At 36.2% G+C, this 18,294-nt stretch overlaps 1 protein-coding gene across 2 annotated transcripts in view; it reads left to right on the top strand.

Moving 5' to 3' along the window:
• Positions 1-18,294, top strand: part of LOC131438332 (G protein-coupled receptor kinase 2) — a 243,925-nt gene that overhangs the window by 202,283 nt on the left and 23,348 nt on the right. For both annotated transcript variants that reach the window (XM_058608267.1, XM_058608258.1), the window contains exon 8: positions 6,002-6,107. In XM_058608267.1, the coding sequence (XP_058464250.1) occupies positions 6,002-6,107 (106 nt within the window). The remainder of the gene's footprint in view (positions 1-6,001; positions 6,108-18,294) is intronic.

Genomic DNA, 18,294 nt, shown 5'->3' with positions numbered 1-18,294 from the left:
AAATAGAACGGCATTGTAGACCAGTTTTAAATTTTGTCAGAAAAACTGGTCGAATAAATAAAACTAAAACGGCTTGCTGGGGATACGATTGTTCCAGTTTCTGCTCTATTATAAATTTTCCATATAGAACTTCTAGCTGCTGAATTTGCTCTAAGAACTTTTTCTTTACGTTTCGTCTTTGACTCAACAGTTCTTATCAGTATAAGTTGAACTGTTATGTCATCTAGCAGTTGGATAAAGGTTGCAAGCAGTGTTGGTGATTGCCGAAAATTTGGCAGAAGCTGCGCGATATTTATCAATATTGTATACAACATTTTCAATCCGGTAGAAAATGCTACATGAACTCGAGTCTCTCAATGCATGAACCGCGAGAGAATTTTTCTACATTTCTTCGCTCCACTTCATACTCTGAGTATACCACGCCCTTAAAAAAATTTACAGTCTGACAATGATTGGTGCTGTGTGGAATTTACCAAGAGAGAATCGCAAGTTGAAAATTATCGCAGAAAATCGAATCGATGATTCAACTTGATGAATCTCATACTAGGTTGCAATATTTCAAAACCCTTGTGTGGAGCATTCACAGACATTTTCATAGACACAACTTATACAAAGGTTATATGCACATAGTTAGAATAAGCGGCAATAGTAAAATGATTCTATCGCAATTATCAACTGCCTATATAGAATCGGATTGCGAAACGAGAATAAACAACCGTTTGTTGCTTCAGAGAGGATCCCCACAGCAGTGAGCTAACCTTTGATTCTCAGACAGGTCATCAAGAGAAATTCGCTCTCGCACTTGTGTCTATTCTATGTTAAATGAACCATGCCGGATTTTTGTTGCTGCGATGATATCCGTCTCTCTTTGATCTAATCTCTGATTTAATCGTGTGAAGAGTTGCGAATGAGCGTTCTTTGATACGATAAAAGCCATCCTTGGTTGCAAGTAAAGCTATTCAAACAGTAAAAAATTCAGTTATGAATGTTGATTTTTCCAATAAATTCAATTTTCAATTAGTCGAAATTAACCATAATAGACATAAATCTTTTCTATTTACCCGTAATTCAGGAAACTCGAGTTAGAGTCTGAATAAAATCTGTGCTTTTCTGCATCCGAATGTAAAAATCGGTTTCGTCATCTCTGAGAAATTGATACACAGTTCGAAAAAATCTTGTGATTTTACATCTTATAAGATGCACATAAATGGAGCGTCGTATTTTACACAAATTTTTCTTCAGGAACATGTAAAATTGTGTGATTTGAAAATTACATGGCTTGAATTTAAACGAAATAAAAAACAAAAGATCGTTAGCAGCAGTGCGACTTGAACCGAGGAACATTTGATCCAAAAGAAAACGGTTACTCGACTGAACCACAGAGCTAATATCTGTTCATTGAATAATTGATACATTTAAATCCATACAGCGGCATTTGGTAGCCGAGTGCAAATTACACTCGGAGCATGTAAAATTCTGTGCGAGTGGAATATTGCGTCATTTGAAAAATTAAGTAGTTGTGAATTGTATCGTTTGTAGAATTCTGTCACCAGTAAAATTCATTATTTTTTTCTGTGTATGTTTACAAATTTCACAATTCGTTTGCGGCGGTATCTTAGGTGTTTCCGAAACCAGTTTTTGAAGTCGTTTTGAGCTTAACAAATGTTTGCTTCGCATTGAGCGATGAGAAATGAAAATGGGATGAAAATTTAGAAATAACTCGGTTTACATATATTCACAATATCAATGTGAATACAAAAATTTTACATCAGACATTTTCGATTTGTTTTGCGTCCAAGTCACTCTTAGAAAAAATGAAAATTGCGTTTGACGTAAATTCAAGCATGGCGTAATTTCTTCGGTGACGACATAATATTACATCTATTAACATGTCAAAATTAATTTTACGTTTGTATCGATGTAAGCTTCAGCTAAATGAACTGTGAAGTTAATGCTATGACTTATCTTCATATGCTTTGAATTGTGAATGTAAGTGAATCGCGACGTTCCTTTTGTGTGTATCTATAAAAATGTAAATTTTCCTAAGTTCGTACACACCTAGAAAAAAGGGTGTAAATTTACGTCTTCTGAAAACGACATATTTAAGCGTCAAAAATGAATTATTTTTACAGTTGATCTAACACATATTTCATGCATTCTGAGTTTTTTTTAATGCTGAAACATGTAAAATTACGTGCTTTAAAAGTAGGGTATGTTTGAAGCATATTTAAATCATTCTTACAAAATTCAATCATTATACAAATTGCATTCTTTTGAATTGTGTCATACGTGGATTTGCGTCAGAGATAAATTTCAGATTGCTATTGAATAGTTCCATAAATTAACTAGATAGGTAGCAAATCGAAGGCCGACTTGTTCCGATTTAAGTAAAACTTTGCACATGTCTTCAGTATGACCAACCATTTGTATTCCCCGGATGGAGAAACCAATTTGGCCAAGACGAATTTTTAAAAATGGTGTATGTTTCTTTGCCGGAAAATTTCTTCAAATTGTTGTAACTCGGAAACTGGTATTGGTAACAAAATGACGTCGAAGAAATCGATTCAACAGAAACTATTCAATTAAGAAATTAACCAAAAAAAAATTAAGGTGTCGTATACCATTCAAATCAGTTCGTCGAGATTGCAAAATGTCTGTGTGTATGTGCAAAAAATACACACTCGTTTTTCTCGGAGATGGCTGAACCGATTTTTACACACTTGAATGCATATGAAAGGTTTTTGAATTTTATCCGAATCCGACTTCTGGTACCCGAATTAAGAGGCGATATGTGTATTAAATATTTTCAATTCGAATGAAATAAAAAAGCAAAAGATCGATAATAGCAGCGCGACTTGAACAGTGAAACATTAGATCGTAAGCTCACCGGTTACTCGACGGAACCACAGAAGCACTTATCTGTTTGTTGAATAATTATACATACAAAATCCATACAGCGGCCCTTGATACCGGAGTGGAAATTACACTCGTAGCATGTAAAATTCTGTGCGAGTGGAATATTGCGTCATTTGAAAAATTAAGTAGTTGTATCGTTTGTAGAATTCTGTCACCAGTAAAATTCATTATTTTTTTCTGTGTACGAAAAAAATCGTGTAAATTCGTATCTCGGTTGATGCACATGAAAGGAGCGTCACAAGTCACTTAAATTGACAATCCAAATTGTATCGTTTGTAGAATTCTGTCACCAGTAAAATTCATTATTTTTTTCTGTGTACGAAAAAAATCGTGTAAATTCGTATCTCGGTTGATGCACATGAAAGGAGCGTCACAAGTCACTTAAATTGACAATCCAAAGCAAATGACAATCCAATGGAAATGAATTATTTCTTTAACTGGAAACTCATTTAGCTGCATTTTACATCATAATAGACACAAAGTTTTATTAGAGCTTGAGCGACCACCCCTGGTTGCTACTCCGTTACTGATCGGGATTAGCTGAAATTGTACAGGGAGTTTCTAGATGATCCGACCTGGGACTGGTAAATCATCCTTCAATGTACATCTTCTGGTAATCCTAGAATTCAATGATCAGTGCCGGCGCCGGCCAGGCCCGAACGAAGATCGTCTAAGGAATGGGAAGGGATGTTAGTCCAACACTTGTTGTTACTAGAGGCCGTATATACTACTGCGCACTCCACAAGTGCCACGAGAGGAGGATATTTGTTAGTAGAAATTTCAATATTGGTATTTTTCGCGGGCGACTCAGTATGTTCCCGTTTTAAGATGCTCGGATTCATCACTAAACTCGCTGACTTCCCGAGTGAACGTTTCAACAATATCCTATATTGAAGTACCGGTCTTGATTCACAGCTCTTATTCGAGGAAACTGAAAAAAATGCAATACTATCGCGTCAAGAATAAAAACTTCCTTATTTTTTATAAATGAAATTATGTGATACAAAATAAACGAGTGAATAGGATTTAGACAAAATAGTTGATTCATTGCATTGAAATATTCTAAACAGTTATTATAAAATCATTTTAAATCACCAAACAAAGGTCAACAGATTTCACACGCGTCTTGATTCTTTATTATTTCCGCTTTATTATTTTAATTATTTATTAAAATTATTAATTGGTTATATTGGTTGATCTGGACAGCCGACTACCGAGAAAAATATTAATTTACTGTTTGAAATATTAATGTCAAGTGTTTTTTACTATGTATTCAATATACCGATATATGTTATCTCTGTTATTAACTTTGTAATATAAACGGATTTGCGCAATGGTTGATTTTTATCATTCATTTTATAATCCTGCAAGACAATCAATAACATGGAAAAAGAAATCATTCCAAATAAAACTTTTCTCCGAAGCTAGACGGAAATTGATAGGTTGAATAAAGAAATAATTTAGTAAAATTGAGTAATCAGAAGTTAAACATTGAAACTATCTGATAACTGAAAGGAAAAAGAAACTCTTGCAATTGTCGCCTTTTACGACATGGAAGCAGAAACCCAGTGGATCTATTCTTGGTTCATTTTTTCCGCCGGATTCCACACGACATCTAGGCTGGTACTGTCCGGAGAGAGCTAATAGGTACTATCAATCTCCTAGTGAACCCCAGCCCCTAATAGACACAAAGTTTTATTAGAGATGAAATATTCTGTCTTTATCCAATTGCATAAAGACAGAATATTGGATTTACGTCATGAATGAGTGTAATTTTTTTTCTAAGAATGACTAGTTTAAAAACCGTATTCAGAGGAAACTGTTTCTTTCATTTTCGATTCGCAGCGCAAAACGCATACTGTGCAGTATCGATATTCAACCGAACCTTCGAGAATCGATCATGACAGCAAACAATTCACAATGATTTTTACATGTTGATGTCCGTTTCTGTGTTATGTTTAATTTCCAAAGAAGTTCTGGAGTGTAGTAATTCAACCTATTATATTCTAGATACTTTTTATGGACAAATTTGACAAATTTTCACTTTAAAGACTGTCCCAGAAAATATGGACGCACTTTGATTTCGCTGTAAATAATTCACAAGTGTTAGATATTCAAATTTTATTTGATATACTGATAATATTAGACTACAACAACAAAATATTATTCTCAACATTTGCTACTTAGCCACTGTAGAAAAGCTGGCGCATCTTCTTGCGAACGTTCCTCATTAAATTCCGTACAGACTTCTTGGCGACAAGTTTTGACACTTTTTTCCAATCTTTTTCGAACTGTTGAATGGTTTGGGCTGCAGAGACATGTTTCCTAAGATGTGCTTTCGTTAATGCCCATAATTCCTCAATTGGTCGAAGTTGTGGGCAATTTGGCAATTGGCAATTTGAAATGAATTTTCATTATCAAAACTTTACGCCGTTTTTTGATATCTGCTAGCGTGTTTTTCTATAGCACGAGAAAAACAGAGAATACATAATATCTTAAATTTGTTGCTTAAGAGGCTATCGTCATAAATAATGACTTGAAGTGAATATTAATTTCTTCTCTCGAATCATATCATACAAATTTCATCATCCGTATTAATACAGAATTTCGATCGGTCGATTTTGGGACCCATTTTGCAATCTGTTCAACATAGTTCCACTTCATTAATTCCGGATTACACGGGTGACTGGATATTTGTCGTACTCAACGGTGTCTCTCGGTCGACTCATCTATATTTGAATCCAATCATTGCCATCCCGGCGGTGTCAATTTTATAAACGAACGGAAGGCTGATGATGGCAGCAGAAGCATTTGAAATCAAATATTTCAATGCCTTCGAAGCTGGCCGAGGAATCGTACTACATCGTGCGTGACTTCTGCTTTCCTACAACCAGTTTATAACCATGCCCGTAAGCCGACTAATCCTGACTTGTGCAAATGTTTCGTCGAAATTGAAATCCGAAATGTTCCGATGAATGCCGGAGAAAAAATGTTGGAATCTTCAATGTAATATTATTAAAAAACTTATAAATTGTAACTAGTGAATCGTGATTTGTAAATAGTAATTTATGTTCTTTCATTTCAGATACCTCCAGTGGAAGTGGTTGGAGGCACAGCCGGTTACTTACAAAACGTTTCGCATGTACCGGGTCTTAGGCAAAGGTGGTTTCGGCGAGGTGTGCGCATGTCAGGTAAGAAAATAGAATAATCACGGAACCAATGTGGGAGTACAAACCGGACAGATGAAAGAGAAACTGTGTTCATTTGAATGGCAATGGAAAGATCGGCATGTCTTGTCGCCGATTAGCGTTGACCATGCGGCTCCTCTATTGGAACCCCCGCAATGGAGACGCTACGTGAGTCTTTTGGCACATGAAATCAAATCAAATAAAAGATACGTGTTTATTTTATGTTAAGTGCTAATAGAATTTGCTTCTCGATGTTTAGTCAAATTCCACACCAAACCGTTTTCAAGTGACGAGCGCTGGTTCTTCCGTAGCCTCACCGTCGATATAAATAGCGATAAACCTTCCACTTCAATGTAAAAAGGCGAAAGAAACAAATTTAATGTTTTTGGTCGAAAATTATTTACGAAGCCTGCAAACAGTGGTTTCTTGAACCTCCTTTGATCATACGAAAATGTATTAGTCGGCAAGAAAAATATAACATTGTACCAGCGATATTCATATTGTTTCTTTAACAGATTTGCGTTTGACGTCAGAACTAAGTTAATTGAATTCTATTGTACTGACATTCGAGCCTTCTTGATCTTTGCTTCGTCAAGCGTTAACATATCTGTTTAGGTGGTGCCTACATGAATATGGATCATTTTTGGTGTAGTGAAGAGAATTTTGGTTTTGAGTGTTGCTGCCACACAGCTTTCGAAAACAACAATTTTGTTCCACTAGCTGATTATGAAGCAAACAACCATCTGAATGTTTCGCCGTACAAGACCGTAAAAATCTCCTGAATAAATTAATTAGTCGAAGACTGATTTTGAAATTAAGCTTCAGCTAATGATGTTGCTGAAAAGGTCGACATTTCGCAAGGCTACAACCAAAGTGTCAAAGCAAAAAGCGGTTTACATGCATGCAACTTTAAAAACATCTCATATCGCATGAAACGACTGCAAACCCGAACAGCAGACCAAATCAGAATTGCATCAAAGCTTATGCCGTTTTTCGTTGAAAAACACTGGTGGTGTGGATTGCTCTGGTTTTGCACTTTCGAGCAGTACAGAAATGCTGCCATTTCTGCCAGTGTTTTTCAGTGAAAAACGCCATTAGTAAACATACCACTCCGTTTTTTGTCACTAGCATTTGTCCGTCTTTTTTTTTGGGTCATAATCTCATTGTATAGTCTTTTCTTCACTCATTATAGTAGATTCATAAACTAGTTAGAACTTTCGATGAAGTGTAACAGCTGAAGCAGTGTTGGTGATTGCCGAAAATTTCACAGAAGCTGCTATATTGCTATCTATATTGTATACAACATTTTCAATCCGGTAGAAGATGCTACAAGAACTCGAGTCTCTCAATGCATGAACCGCGAGAGAATTTTTCTACATTCCTTCGCTCCACTTCATACTCTGAGTATTTCTCGGCCCTTAAAAAAAATTACAGTCTGATAATGATCGTTGCTGTGTGGAATTTCCCAAGAGAGAATCGCAAGTTGACAATTATCGCAGAAAATCGAGTCGATGATTCAACTTGATGATTCTCATACTAGGTTGCAATATTTCAAAACCCTTGTGTGGAGCATTCATATACATTTTCATAGACACAACTTATACAAAGATTATATACACATAGTTAGAATAAGCGGCAATAGTAAAATGATTCTATCGCAATTATCAACTGCCTGTATAGAATCGGATCGCGAAACGAGAATAAGCGACCGTTTGTTGCTTCAGAGAAGATCCCCACAGCGGCGTGCCAACCTTTGATTCTCAGAAATGTCATCGAGAGAAATTCGCTCTCGCACTGGTGTCGATTCTATGTTAAATGAGCCATGCCGTTTTTTTTGTTGTTGCGATGATTTCCTCTCTTTGATGGCACTGATTCAATCGTTGAAGAGTTGCCAGCGAACGTTCTTTGATACGATAAAAGCCATCCTTGAGCTAAAGTCCGCTTTGCACACAAAAAGCTTATTGCAAAGCTGACTTTACAGTTGGCGGTAGCAACGAATATCACAGACACTGTGTACGGTACGCACAGAGATGCAAATGACTACTAAATCGAAACAACACTTGAAATAGCTGCACTATTAGTGCACGTACAAATATGCACAAGTTTAACCAGTTCACGATTTATCTAAGGCGAAATGCATGCGAACGGCTCTTGCTTTTGGAATATACCTTGTATTCGAAAAACGCATTGGAAGCAAAAATCAACTTTACTCAAATTTATATTTGGTAACAAATAATACACTGCAAACTCAGATCCATAACCATAGTTTTATAACCTGCAGAAATTCATGTTTGATTGATTTTCTAGCTTCAAAACGACGAACTTTGATTTCCAAAAACTTGTGTTTAGAAACGAAATAAAGTACTGTTAGTTTTCCAGTTTTCTGCAAAGAAGTTTTCTGCCTGTAAGTTGGATCAGCTTTAACGGCGTCAATCATTTCTTGGTGATACTGCAAGCTTTTAGATCGAGGATAGCGTCGAAGGAAGAGCAAGTGCGAAAAGCAATTTGGTCGCAATGAAAATCCGAATCTGTCAGTAAGAAAACTTGCAAAAAAGTTTGGTTTTTCTACAAGAACTATTTATAATGGTTTTAAATTATTCGAAACTCGTTCGACAACAGCCAAGAAACAGAAAAGGAATCACCAAAAGGACGCGAAGGTGAAGCAAATATTTCAGAAGAGACCATTTCTTTCGGTACATATTGTTGCGGGAAAAATAAAAATGTCTCCACATTGCGTGCATACTTCCAAACAAGGACAAGGTATACAGTCGTTCCAGGTGAAAACTGTATCGAATCGTAATGATAAACAGAATGTGACAATGACAAATTGATTTTGAACTGCTATTGTGGTACGGAAAACGGTCACAGATTTGATCACAGATTTTTGAAAAAATGACCTGGCATCCCTGGTCATGACACTCCCTCGCTGCTATGTTCCGATTTGGCATCTTGTCACTACACCAAAAATGTGTTGGAAGGGTATAAAGCGAATGGAGTCCTCATTGTACCGAAAGAGGCGAATTTTCCTGCCCGGTGCTGTGACCTATCGAGCGGTATTAGGCTCTCGTGAAGAAAAAACTCTTTCAATGTAAACAACAATTTACAACTATATAAAAAACAATCACACCACTAGGTGAATCAAGAAGAGTTATTTCAAATGTAAGAGAAGGACGTAATCACCGGGAATAAGAACAGGACTGTTTGGTCGGTAGTTAAAATAGTTCTAATAAAAATCTTGAATTTTCTCTTGGATATTTACTTCGGTGTGTGGACGCACATTTTTATAAGGGAGGATTACGTCGTCCAATTTATCCTTCACTCAGCATAGTTTATCAATAAACTGTGCCTAAATCTCGATGAATTTCATAACCGAAGATTTGCTGTCACACAAAAGTCATACTGCTGCAATGATTAGTGCGGATATTGTTTGCTGAACGCGCAGATAAGCAAATGACTACCAATTAAAACAATACCTGAAAAATTAATGATTCTTTAATATGGCAAATGTCTTTTTTCATGCGCTTTCTTCGAATCATTGTGACTGTTACTTGTACAAAAGTAGTGTCCAACCAAAAGTTGCAAGAAATCGATTGAATACTCTACGAAATGTATACTGCAAAAACAAAATTTAATGTGGAAACATTTGACGTTAATTTGATTAGTGTCTTTTCAAAAATGAAGAAATTGCAGATAAAATTATTTAAGGGGGTAGCAAAGGATAATTTGAATCAAAAAACACTTTTCTTGTAATTTTTTACACAAAAACAGCTTAAGCAAATTTATTCAAACTTTTTTACATTATAAAGCATAATTTAAAGAATACCGTATATTAGTATTGAAAAATAAGGCGGTAACAGAGCATTCCCCAAAACCTCTTTTGAGAATCGCTTTGCGCGATGAACACAAAAACTCGGAGTAGAATGATCTGAAATCAAAAATGTTTTTTAAATTTACTTAAAGTACCAGTCATTTCTCCCCTTTCTCCGTCGTTCTCAAGTTATTATTTTGATTTTTTATCAGTTCGTGTCATTTTAAGCAAAAAAACGCGATCTTACACTAAATTTTCCGCCGATTTTTGAGGTGAAAAACTACCATAATATGAAAATGAAAAAAAATCAAAAACGTAGAGAGGAGGCATTTTATACTAAGAAAGTATGTTCCAAGTTTGGAAAGAATCGGTTCAGTTCATTTTTAAGGATCGTGTTCACGGACTTCAAAAAATTGGTTTTCAGAAAAACGCTTTGAACATTTTTTTTCTCAAAAAGCGAGAAAATTTTTTTTTTTTAATTTACACACTTGCACACGATTGATTTGAAATTTTGAAAGAATATTTTTGAAATGTTAAACTACAAGAAAATGTAAAAAAACGATTTTCCCAAATTGTTTATCCCTTACCCCGCCGCCCCCGCCCTCTTTAAGGTATTTGCAAAACTTCAAGTTTTTGAAGTCTACCGACAATGGCTTTCATTCTGATTTGAATTTTTACGAAAGTTCACTCAAAAATAAAGTTGAGAGTCAAGTTAAGAAACCTGTGTAAGATCTTTCATTTGAATTAAAAGTTATGAAACTCGGCTTAGTTATATCTGAAAAAATTGAATACTTATTTTTTGAAATTTTTGCACATATCCTTCTGCCATTTCGAAGTGGGAAGTGGGAACGGTTTGAAATTCAATATCGTTCTATGAAGAAGGTAGACCTGTTCTATGAATCTGAGTTTGTGATACACCGAAACCTCTATTTACGATCTAAAGCGGGGGTTCGTAAATCGAATCAGGTCATGAAAAAAGTTGTACTAACCTTTAGAATTTACTTCCTAAAAAAAGTTTGTGCAAAGTAAGAAGGCGCTGTAAAACGATATTCAAAGTCTTTTCATAAACTCAGATGTCGACTTCCAGTCTATCGATATTCCTCGAAACGGCTTTCATGAGTAGGCGCTTAAATATTTTTACATAGTAGTCTGCGGTAGATCTAAATGATAGCTGGATATGGTAAAAAATACAAAAAGTCCAATCAAATTTTTTTCATATTACCAAAATATATTAAGCAAGACAAGAGGTGAGAGAAAACTGTCAAAGCTCGTCAGTTTTATAAATTTGAAATGTCAAACAGCACACTGAATGAAGCGAAATTCTGGATATGAATGAATTCAAGCAGATGACCATGTCACTATAGGAGTTATTATAAGTGTATCTAAGGAATATCGATAAACTGATAGTTATATTGAATTTATTTTCCGGCATCTGCTCTTCAAACTCGATCCGAAAATATTCATATTGTAAAGGTTTTCAAAAAATATCGATAAACCGGAAACCGTTATTTTGGACTTCGGAACAACCTCAAACACTGTTTTCTTGACTCTAATCATCAAATCCATTCCGTAAGAGAGTAAGAGTAAATCGGAGTCCGCCGGAAGTTGGTTCTAAGTGAAATTCAAAAGTTTGGCAAAGAACTTTTAGACCATTCATTTGAATCTACGTTTGTGAAAATCGGTCACGCCATCTCTGAGAAAGGTTAGTACACATATTTTCAGTTTTTTGCACATTTTACCCCATTACTCTGGAACCAGAAGTCAAATACAAACAAATTTTTATGGGAACATAAGAACTTTCACTAAATTTCTGTTTGATATAATACATTATAATACAGATACGTATTTCGGAATGCTATTTGCATCCTTCTTCAGTTAATAAACTTATAAAACCGATACACTGAAGAAGGATGTAAATAGCATTCCGAAATACGTATCTGTATTATAACGTTTGATACACTTTCGGAAAAATAGTGACTGTGAAAATAGTGACTTTGTGAGAGTGTAATGACGTGATATAGTGGAATTCAACGGTACAACAACAGTACTATTAATAAGAACTTTCGTTTGAATTTAGGTTTGTGAAAATCGGTTCAGCCATCTCCGAGAAAAGTTAGTGGAAAAAAACGTTACATAGATTTGTTGATTTGTTTATTCGTTTCTTTGTTTTTTGGTTTCTTATGATTCATCTGACAAAGTTTGTCTTATTGAATAAACATTTATGAACTAAGTACACTAAAATTAATTATCACGATGCACAATACGAAAAAAGTCAAGTAGGCGACGACATATTAAAACCGAAATACTGGAAAAACTCGTTGAATCGCGAAAAGGTTCGTGCTGTCCATAAACCGTATTCCTTGATTCCAGGCGCAGAAAGTTGCGTTGACGAAGTGATCCTTCAGGTGCGTAGAGACTTAACCGCATTAGCAAAGATGGGCTATCAATATCCCCCGAAAGCAGTTTAGCAGCAAATGGAGTCTAAATTTCATTTTTTGATACAGAATGACACCAAGATCCTTAACATTCTCCACTCGTGTCATGGATCTTCCCACAATGAAATAATCGAATATGACAGAATCAGTTTTACGATGGAAGGAGATGATACAGCATTTCTCGATACTTAAACATAAATAGTTTTTCGAGCACCATTTAAAGTTCGTTGGTATCATTTGGTGTAACTCAATGCAATCCAGGAGACATTTGACAACTTTGAAGATTTTTGTGTCATCGACATAGGAGAGTCTGCATTCCGCTGGTAACAGTAGAAAAATAATCATTAATGAAAATCGAAAACAGCAGCGGACCAAGATTACTGCCTTGCGGAACTCCAGACCGGTTTGAATAAACTCCCGAAATCGAGGGGCCAATTTTTACACTGACAGAACGGTTTGTTAGGCGTTAGATTGTTGAAGACCAGTTGATTCACTGATTGTATCTTCAATCATTTTTTCACCTTTGTTGTTGTTGTCGACGACAAGACTAAATTTTCTCTGAAAAAGACTATCAAAAACGGCCGAAACGTCGGGCAATTTTAGAAATAAATCCTTTACCAATTGAAAAGAGAATGAGAAAGCCGTGAACAATCATTAAACTTTTTTTTTTTATGTTAGAATCCTTTATTTAGTCCAATGCTTCGTGAACCAGCAATCGATAGTTGCTTTTTATCGAGACGACAGAATTGGAATCAACCCAACGAAATGAACAATTTTTGTAAACAGAAACCGGAAACTATGTCCTCGCGACCGAATTCAGTCTGCATTTATTTAGTGCGTTGTTTAATTAAACCTGCAGCAAATGAAACTGAAGTCTTGCAAAAGAAACAAACAATCTTCAAGATAAAGGATTTATTGAAGCGACAACTTAACAAAACTTGTAGCTCCATGTACATCCAATTTAAACAGTAAGTAAACAGTTTCTTAAGGCTTATTTCTTCGTCAGATCGTATTTGCTGCAATTAAGCATTGTCACGGCAAAAGACTGACGACGTGACGGCCATCTATTTACATTTCACAGGTACTTTTTGGAAGAAGATGAAAGTAAATGTTTCATGAAAAAATCTCAATTTATATTTTGATAACATTATTGAAATTCAACTAGAAGACAATGGTAATGTATTACAAAATGCTTAGATAACAAAATATTTGTTATCATTCAAAAGGACCCAAACTGCCGAAGTATTACTCTGTCATTCGAAGTATGCACTCAGAAGCGTTACGAAATTGGCTACGTTATAAGAAATTGAAAACCAAGAATCGTTTGGACATCAAAAGAAAACGGGAAAGGCGAGAAAATCAGTCGTTCCAACAGCACAACTTTGCATCTTTATTCAAATTGCTGCCAATTTGTATGCAGACGACCGCAGCATTATGTGCACCAATACCAATATATATGTACCGGTGTGCCATCAGCATAACTCCCAGCCCGGTCTCGGTCATCCTGAGCTCAAGTCAATTCCGGGTCCAAGTGCGGAGAACGGGATAGAGTGTCCTTGTGTAATCAAAGATAAACTTGTACTGTAGGAACGCCAACACAACCGTTCGGGAAAGAAAATAACACCCCCGCTCGCGGCGATCTGGCACTAGTGTCCCCACATCTCCCGGCTGCAAGAAAGCTGGCGAAGCAACATACTTGCTTAAGTATGCATCCCCGCGCCCGGTCCGGTTGTGTCTGGTGGTTCAATTACAAATCATTGCCAGTAAATCTCGACGGCAGTTACAGTTATGTATACGACACGACACCGTGGGGATGAAGTCCGCTCAAAACTGCTAGATATTCGTATTTTTGTCGTTTCCTTTCGATTTGATTCGCCGCTCGAAAGTCCAAGAATAGCGTCCAAGATCATGAATGCGATAGCGGATGAACGGGATATCGGATTTCCATCAGATGGTTCGTGCCATTCAGTGTCCCCAGCGCCGTGGAGACACCGAGAAGAATGCATTCGATATGGACAGGAATATATTTTGCTCCATTGCTAATGCCATTTGTAAAACTAATAAGCCATCAGAGAATCTGTTGAGAGGGTTTCTACGGTAGAATGTTCAAGAGAAATCAAGCTAGAGAAGCTATTTAAGGAATAATAACTACTCCAAGTATAAGGATTGAATAAATAGTATAGGTAACCGGAATCCGTAATTAAGATTCTTTCACTGTTTATTTTCTAGTTTTTATTAGAATTAACCTCGCTGATTTGAACGATAGGAGATTTTGTTTTTGGCCCCACAAGTAAATTAGTAATAGGAACAAATAACCTAACAGATGAAACTTTTGGTTCCTATAGGTTTGTGAAATCATAAAATTTTTGCCATTGAGCAGTTCCTAAAAAGGGTCGCAAATCATCAGATTTTACAGTATGACAAAGTATTAATGTTTCTTGGATGTAGACGAAATTACTTTGACTATGTTAGTTTCGTTTTCCGCTTCCGAAAGGACATTATATCTGATTCGTCTAGTTGTTGTTGGAGGAACGTTTAATGGTTGATATTAAACATTTCACTTTATTGCGAACTAACAACTGGAATCAGACGACTCGACCGTCCGGCTGCCGTTGGTAGAAAAGAACGAGATAACAATTGAGAGAGATAACAAATAAAAAAGTGGGAAGTTCAATTATGCGTTATCAATACGCAATCCTTCAGCGTTATTGAAATTGTGGATCTGACTTCCACTGTTTGAATTCGAATTGGTAGTTGCGATTTAACTAGATCTAACAATATCCGTCTTATTAAAAAAAAACGAACAAAGGTGGCACTTCAGATAAGAATACGAAGCTTTACTTGAACTCATACAAAAAAGTGGCTTCATCTGTGTAAATCATCCTCGACCAATCAGGATATTTTTTCTTCTTCGTTTATACCGTTTTCGTTTTAGAACACGTGGTACGCACCCTAAACAACAACTCATAGAAAAAATAAAAAATAAACAAACATGGATATCATGGTGCGACCCCAGGTTGTTAAAACAAACATCTCGAAAGATGTTTGGGCGACTCTGGGTCAGCTCTCGGGCTGCTCTGATCAATAAACGAAAACGGTATAAGTTCAGGGTTTTTTTTCGTATGGTGCCTTTCTCATATAAAAAGGTTATGCAATCACTGTGAAACGAGGCCCGGAGGACCGAGTGTCATATACCATTCGACTCAGTTCATCGAGTGCGCAAAATGTCTGTTCGTGTGTATATATGGGAGTGTATGTATGTATGTAACATTTTTTTGCACTTTTCTCGGAGATGACTGAACCGACGTTCATGATCTTAGATTCAAGAAAAGGTAACCACAATACTCCTGAATGTTATTCGAATCCGACTTCTGCTTCCGGAATTATATGGTGATATGTGCAAAAAAAAAATGAAAATAAATGCACTAAAGTGCAACATAAACTGTTATGTACTGGTGAGTCGAAGACGACACATAAAGTATAAAGTGTACTAACTTTTCTCAGTGAAGGCTGAACAGATTCTTAGATTCAAATGAAAGGTACAATCGTCCCATACAAAATTGCTTAATTTTATTTCGATCCAACTTCCGGTTCCGGAATTACAGGGTGGTCAGCGAAAAAATTCTTATTACCTTATGAAAGTTTTACAAAACTTCCAAAGTTCATCCGGATCCGACCTTCGGGGGGGGGGGTGGTTCGTCAATGTTCTAACGGTTGAAAAAAAAAACACTATTTTTGCGATTTTTTTAAAGCTAACGTTCAATAAAATAAATTCAAATATTACAAGTAATATAAAGCATCATTCGTGGAAAAATATTGAGGAATAAGCCGGTGGAGAAGTATTTTTGAGGACGCTTTTCTTCGATTTCTTAAATTTTTAGTGGTTGTTTAAAGTCAGAAATGCGATTTTTCAAAAAAGTATCCACCATTTTGTAGCTGTAAAACCTCCCCAAAGTAAAAAAAAAACAAAAAAGAATATTGGTATTTTACTTGCAGAAAGTGTGTGCAAATTTGAAAAACATTGGTAAAGTAGTTTTCGAATGACGATGGACACGGACTTTCAAAACCTGCTTTTGTGAATAAACGCGTTCAAAATTCATTGTCTATAAAATCTAATGAAACTTTTTTTTTTCTGGGGAGCGTGTAGGGTCTAACACTTTCGAAAAAATCATATTAACATTAACATATAAAACATTTCAAGAATATTTTGTCAAATTTTCAAATGAATCGAAGCAGAATTCTTGGGCCTGTGCGCTGACCTCTTGCTTCTTTTCAGTATGAGATAAGCAAAGGTAAATGCCCATAACTTCCAGAATTTTGCTCGGATAAAGACTGTCCCAGAAAGTATGGACGCAATCAAAAACCGCTACCATTTTGCAATGGTTCAGAATCTGTCAATTTTTATGGCTGCGTCCTGTTGTTTACACTCTTCTCTAACCACTTGTGCAGTTGTTTATTCGTTTTCATTAGTTTGTTTCGAAATGCGTGGACTTTCAGCAGAACAACGTCGCAAAATTGTGTACAAATGAAAGGAGTAAGTGAAAAAGCCGTGCGGAATGCAATCAGGAAGTTCGGTGAGGATAACACCTTTGAAGATAAACCGAAAACTGGTCGAAAAAAAGGTCCTGCTAACCCTAACATGGAAAAACGTATAATGAAGGCGCTCGAGCAAAAGAAGGAGGTTTCAGTTCGGGATGTGGTCAAAAAAGTGGGCACTTCGAAGTCAAATGTTCTTCGTGCTAAAGAACGTTTGAATCTTCGAACCTATGAGAAGCAGAAACAACCAAAACATAGTCCGAAACAAGAAGCATCGACCAGGCCGAGGGTTCGAAAGCTGTACAATACGATTCTTGCTGGAAATTTGAACTGCATAATCATGGACGACGAAACCTACGTGAAACTCGATTACAAATCCTTACCGGGACCACAATATTATACGGTGCGAGAAGAGTAAGTGTTAAACCAGTCCGAGACATCGATTGAAGTAGAAAAATTTGGTAAGATAGCTATGGTCTGGCAAGCAATTTGTAGCTGCGGTAAGATTTCGAAACCCTTCATCGCCACTGCTTCAATGAACAGCGAAATATACATCAAGGAATGTTCACAAAGCGACTTCTACCCATGATTCGAAGCCACAAGGATCCTGTTGTCTTCTGGCCAGATCTTGCTTCTTGCCACTACTCGAAATCAACGGTAGAATGGTACACTAACAAAAATGTCACTTTCGTCCCAAAAGACATGAATCCACCAAATTGCCCACAACTTCGACCAATTGAGGAATTTTGGGCATTAACGAAGGCACATCTTAGGAAACATGTCTCGGCAGTAGAAACCATTCAACAGTTCGAAAAAGATTGGAAAAAGTGTCAAAACTTGTCACCAAGAAGTCTGTACGGAATTTAATAAGGAACGTTCGCAATAAGGTGCACCAGGTAGTCTACAATGGCTAAGTAGTAAATATTGAGAATAATATTCTGTTGTAGTAGTCCAATATTATAAGTATATCGGATAAAATTTGAATGTCTGACACTTGTGAATTATTTACAGCGACATCAAAGTGCGTCCATACTTTCTGGGACAGTCTTTAGGTTTGGAAAATTCACATATACGTTTTACTATGAGAAGATAAGGAAAAATTACAAGGATCAACCCCATGGGGTTGTTCGAGCCATTGATGTGGAACAAGGCAACCAAAATTTCTATTGATAGACATTTTCAATTAATCGTCACACTTTTGAATCCGCAAATGCTTAGATTGATCTTTATTAGGAACCAACACCGAACACACGAACCCAGAATATAGACTCTATTTGTCGTGATTTGTATATGTTTTGTAGCCGACGAAATTACATCAATAGCCAAAATGTATGCAATTATATGTTTGTACATGCTTGCGATATGGATATCGATATTTAAGCTTCTCTTCGCTAAGTTTGTGTTCAAGTTT

This window comes from Malaya genurostris, chromosome 1 (genome assembly GCF_030247185.1).
Source record: "Malaya genurostris strain Urasoe2022 chromosome 1, Malgen_1.1, whole genome shotgun sequence".
In the NCBI taxonomy this organism is placed as follows: domain Eukaryota; kingdom Metazoa; phylum Arthropoda; class Insecta; order Diptera; family Culicidae; genus Malaya; species Malaya genurostris.
The sequence above is the reverse complement of the archived record's forward strand: the minus strand, read 5'-3'. Positions and strand labels throughout refer to the sequence as shown.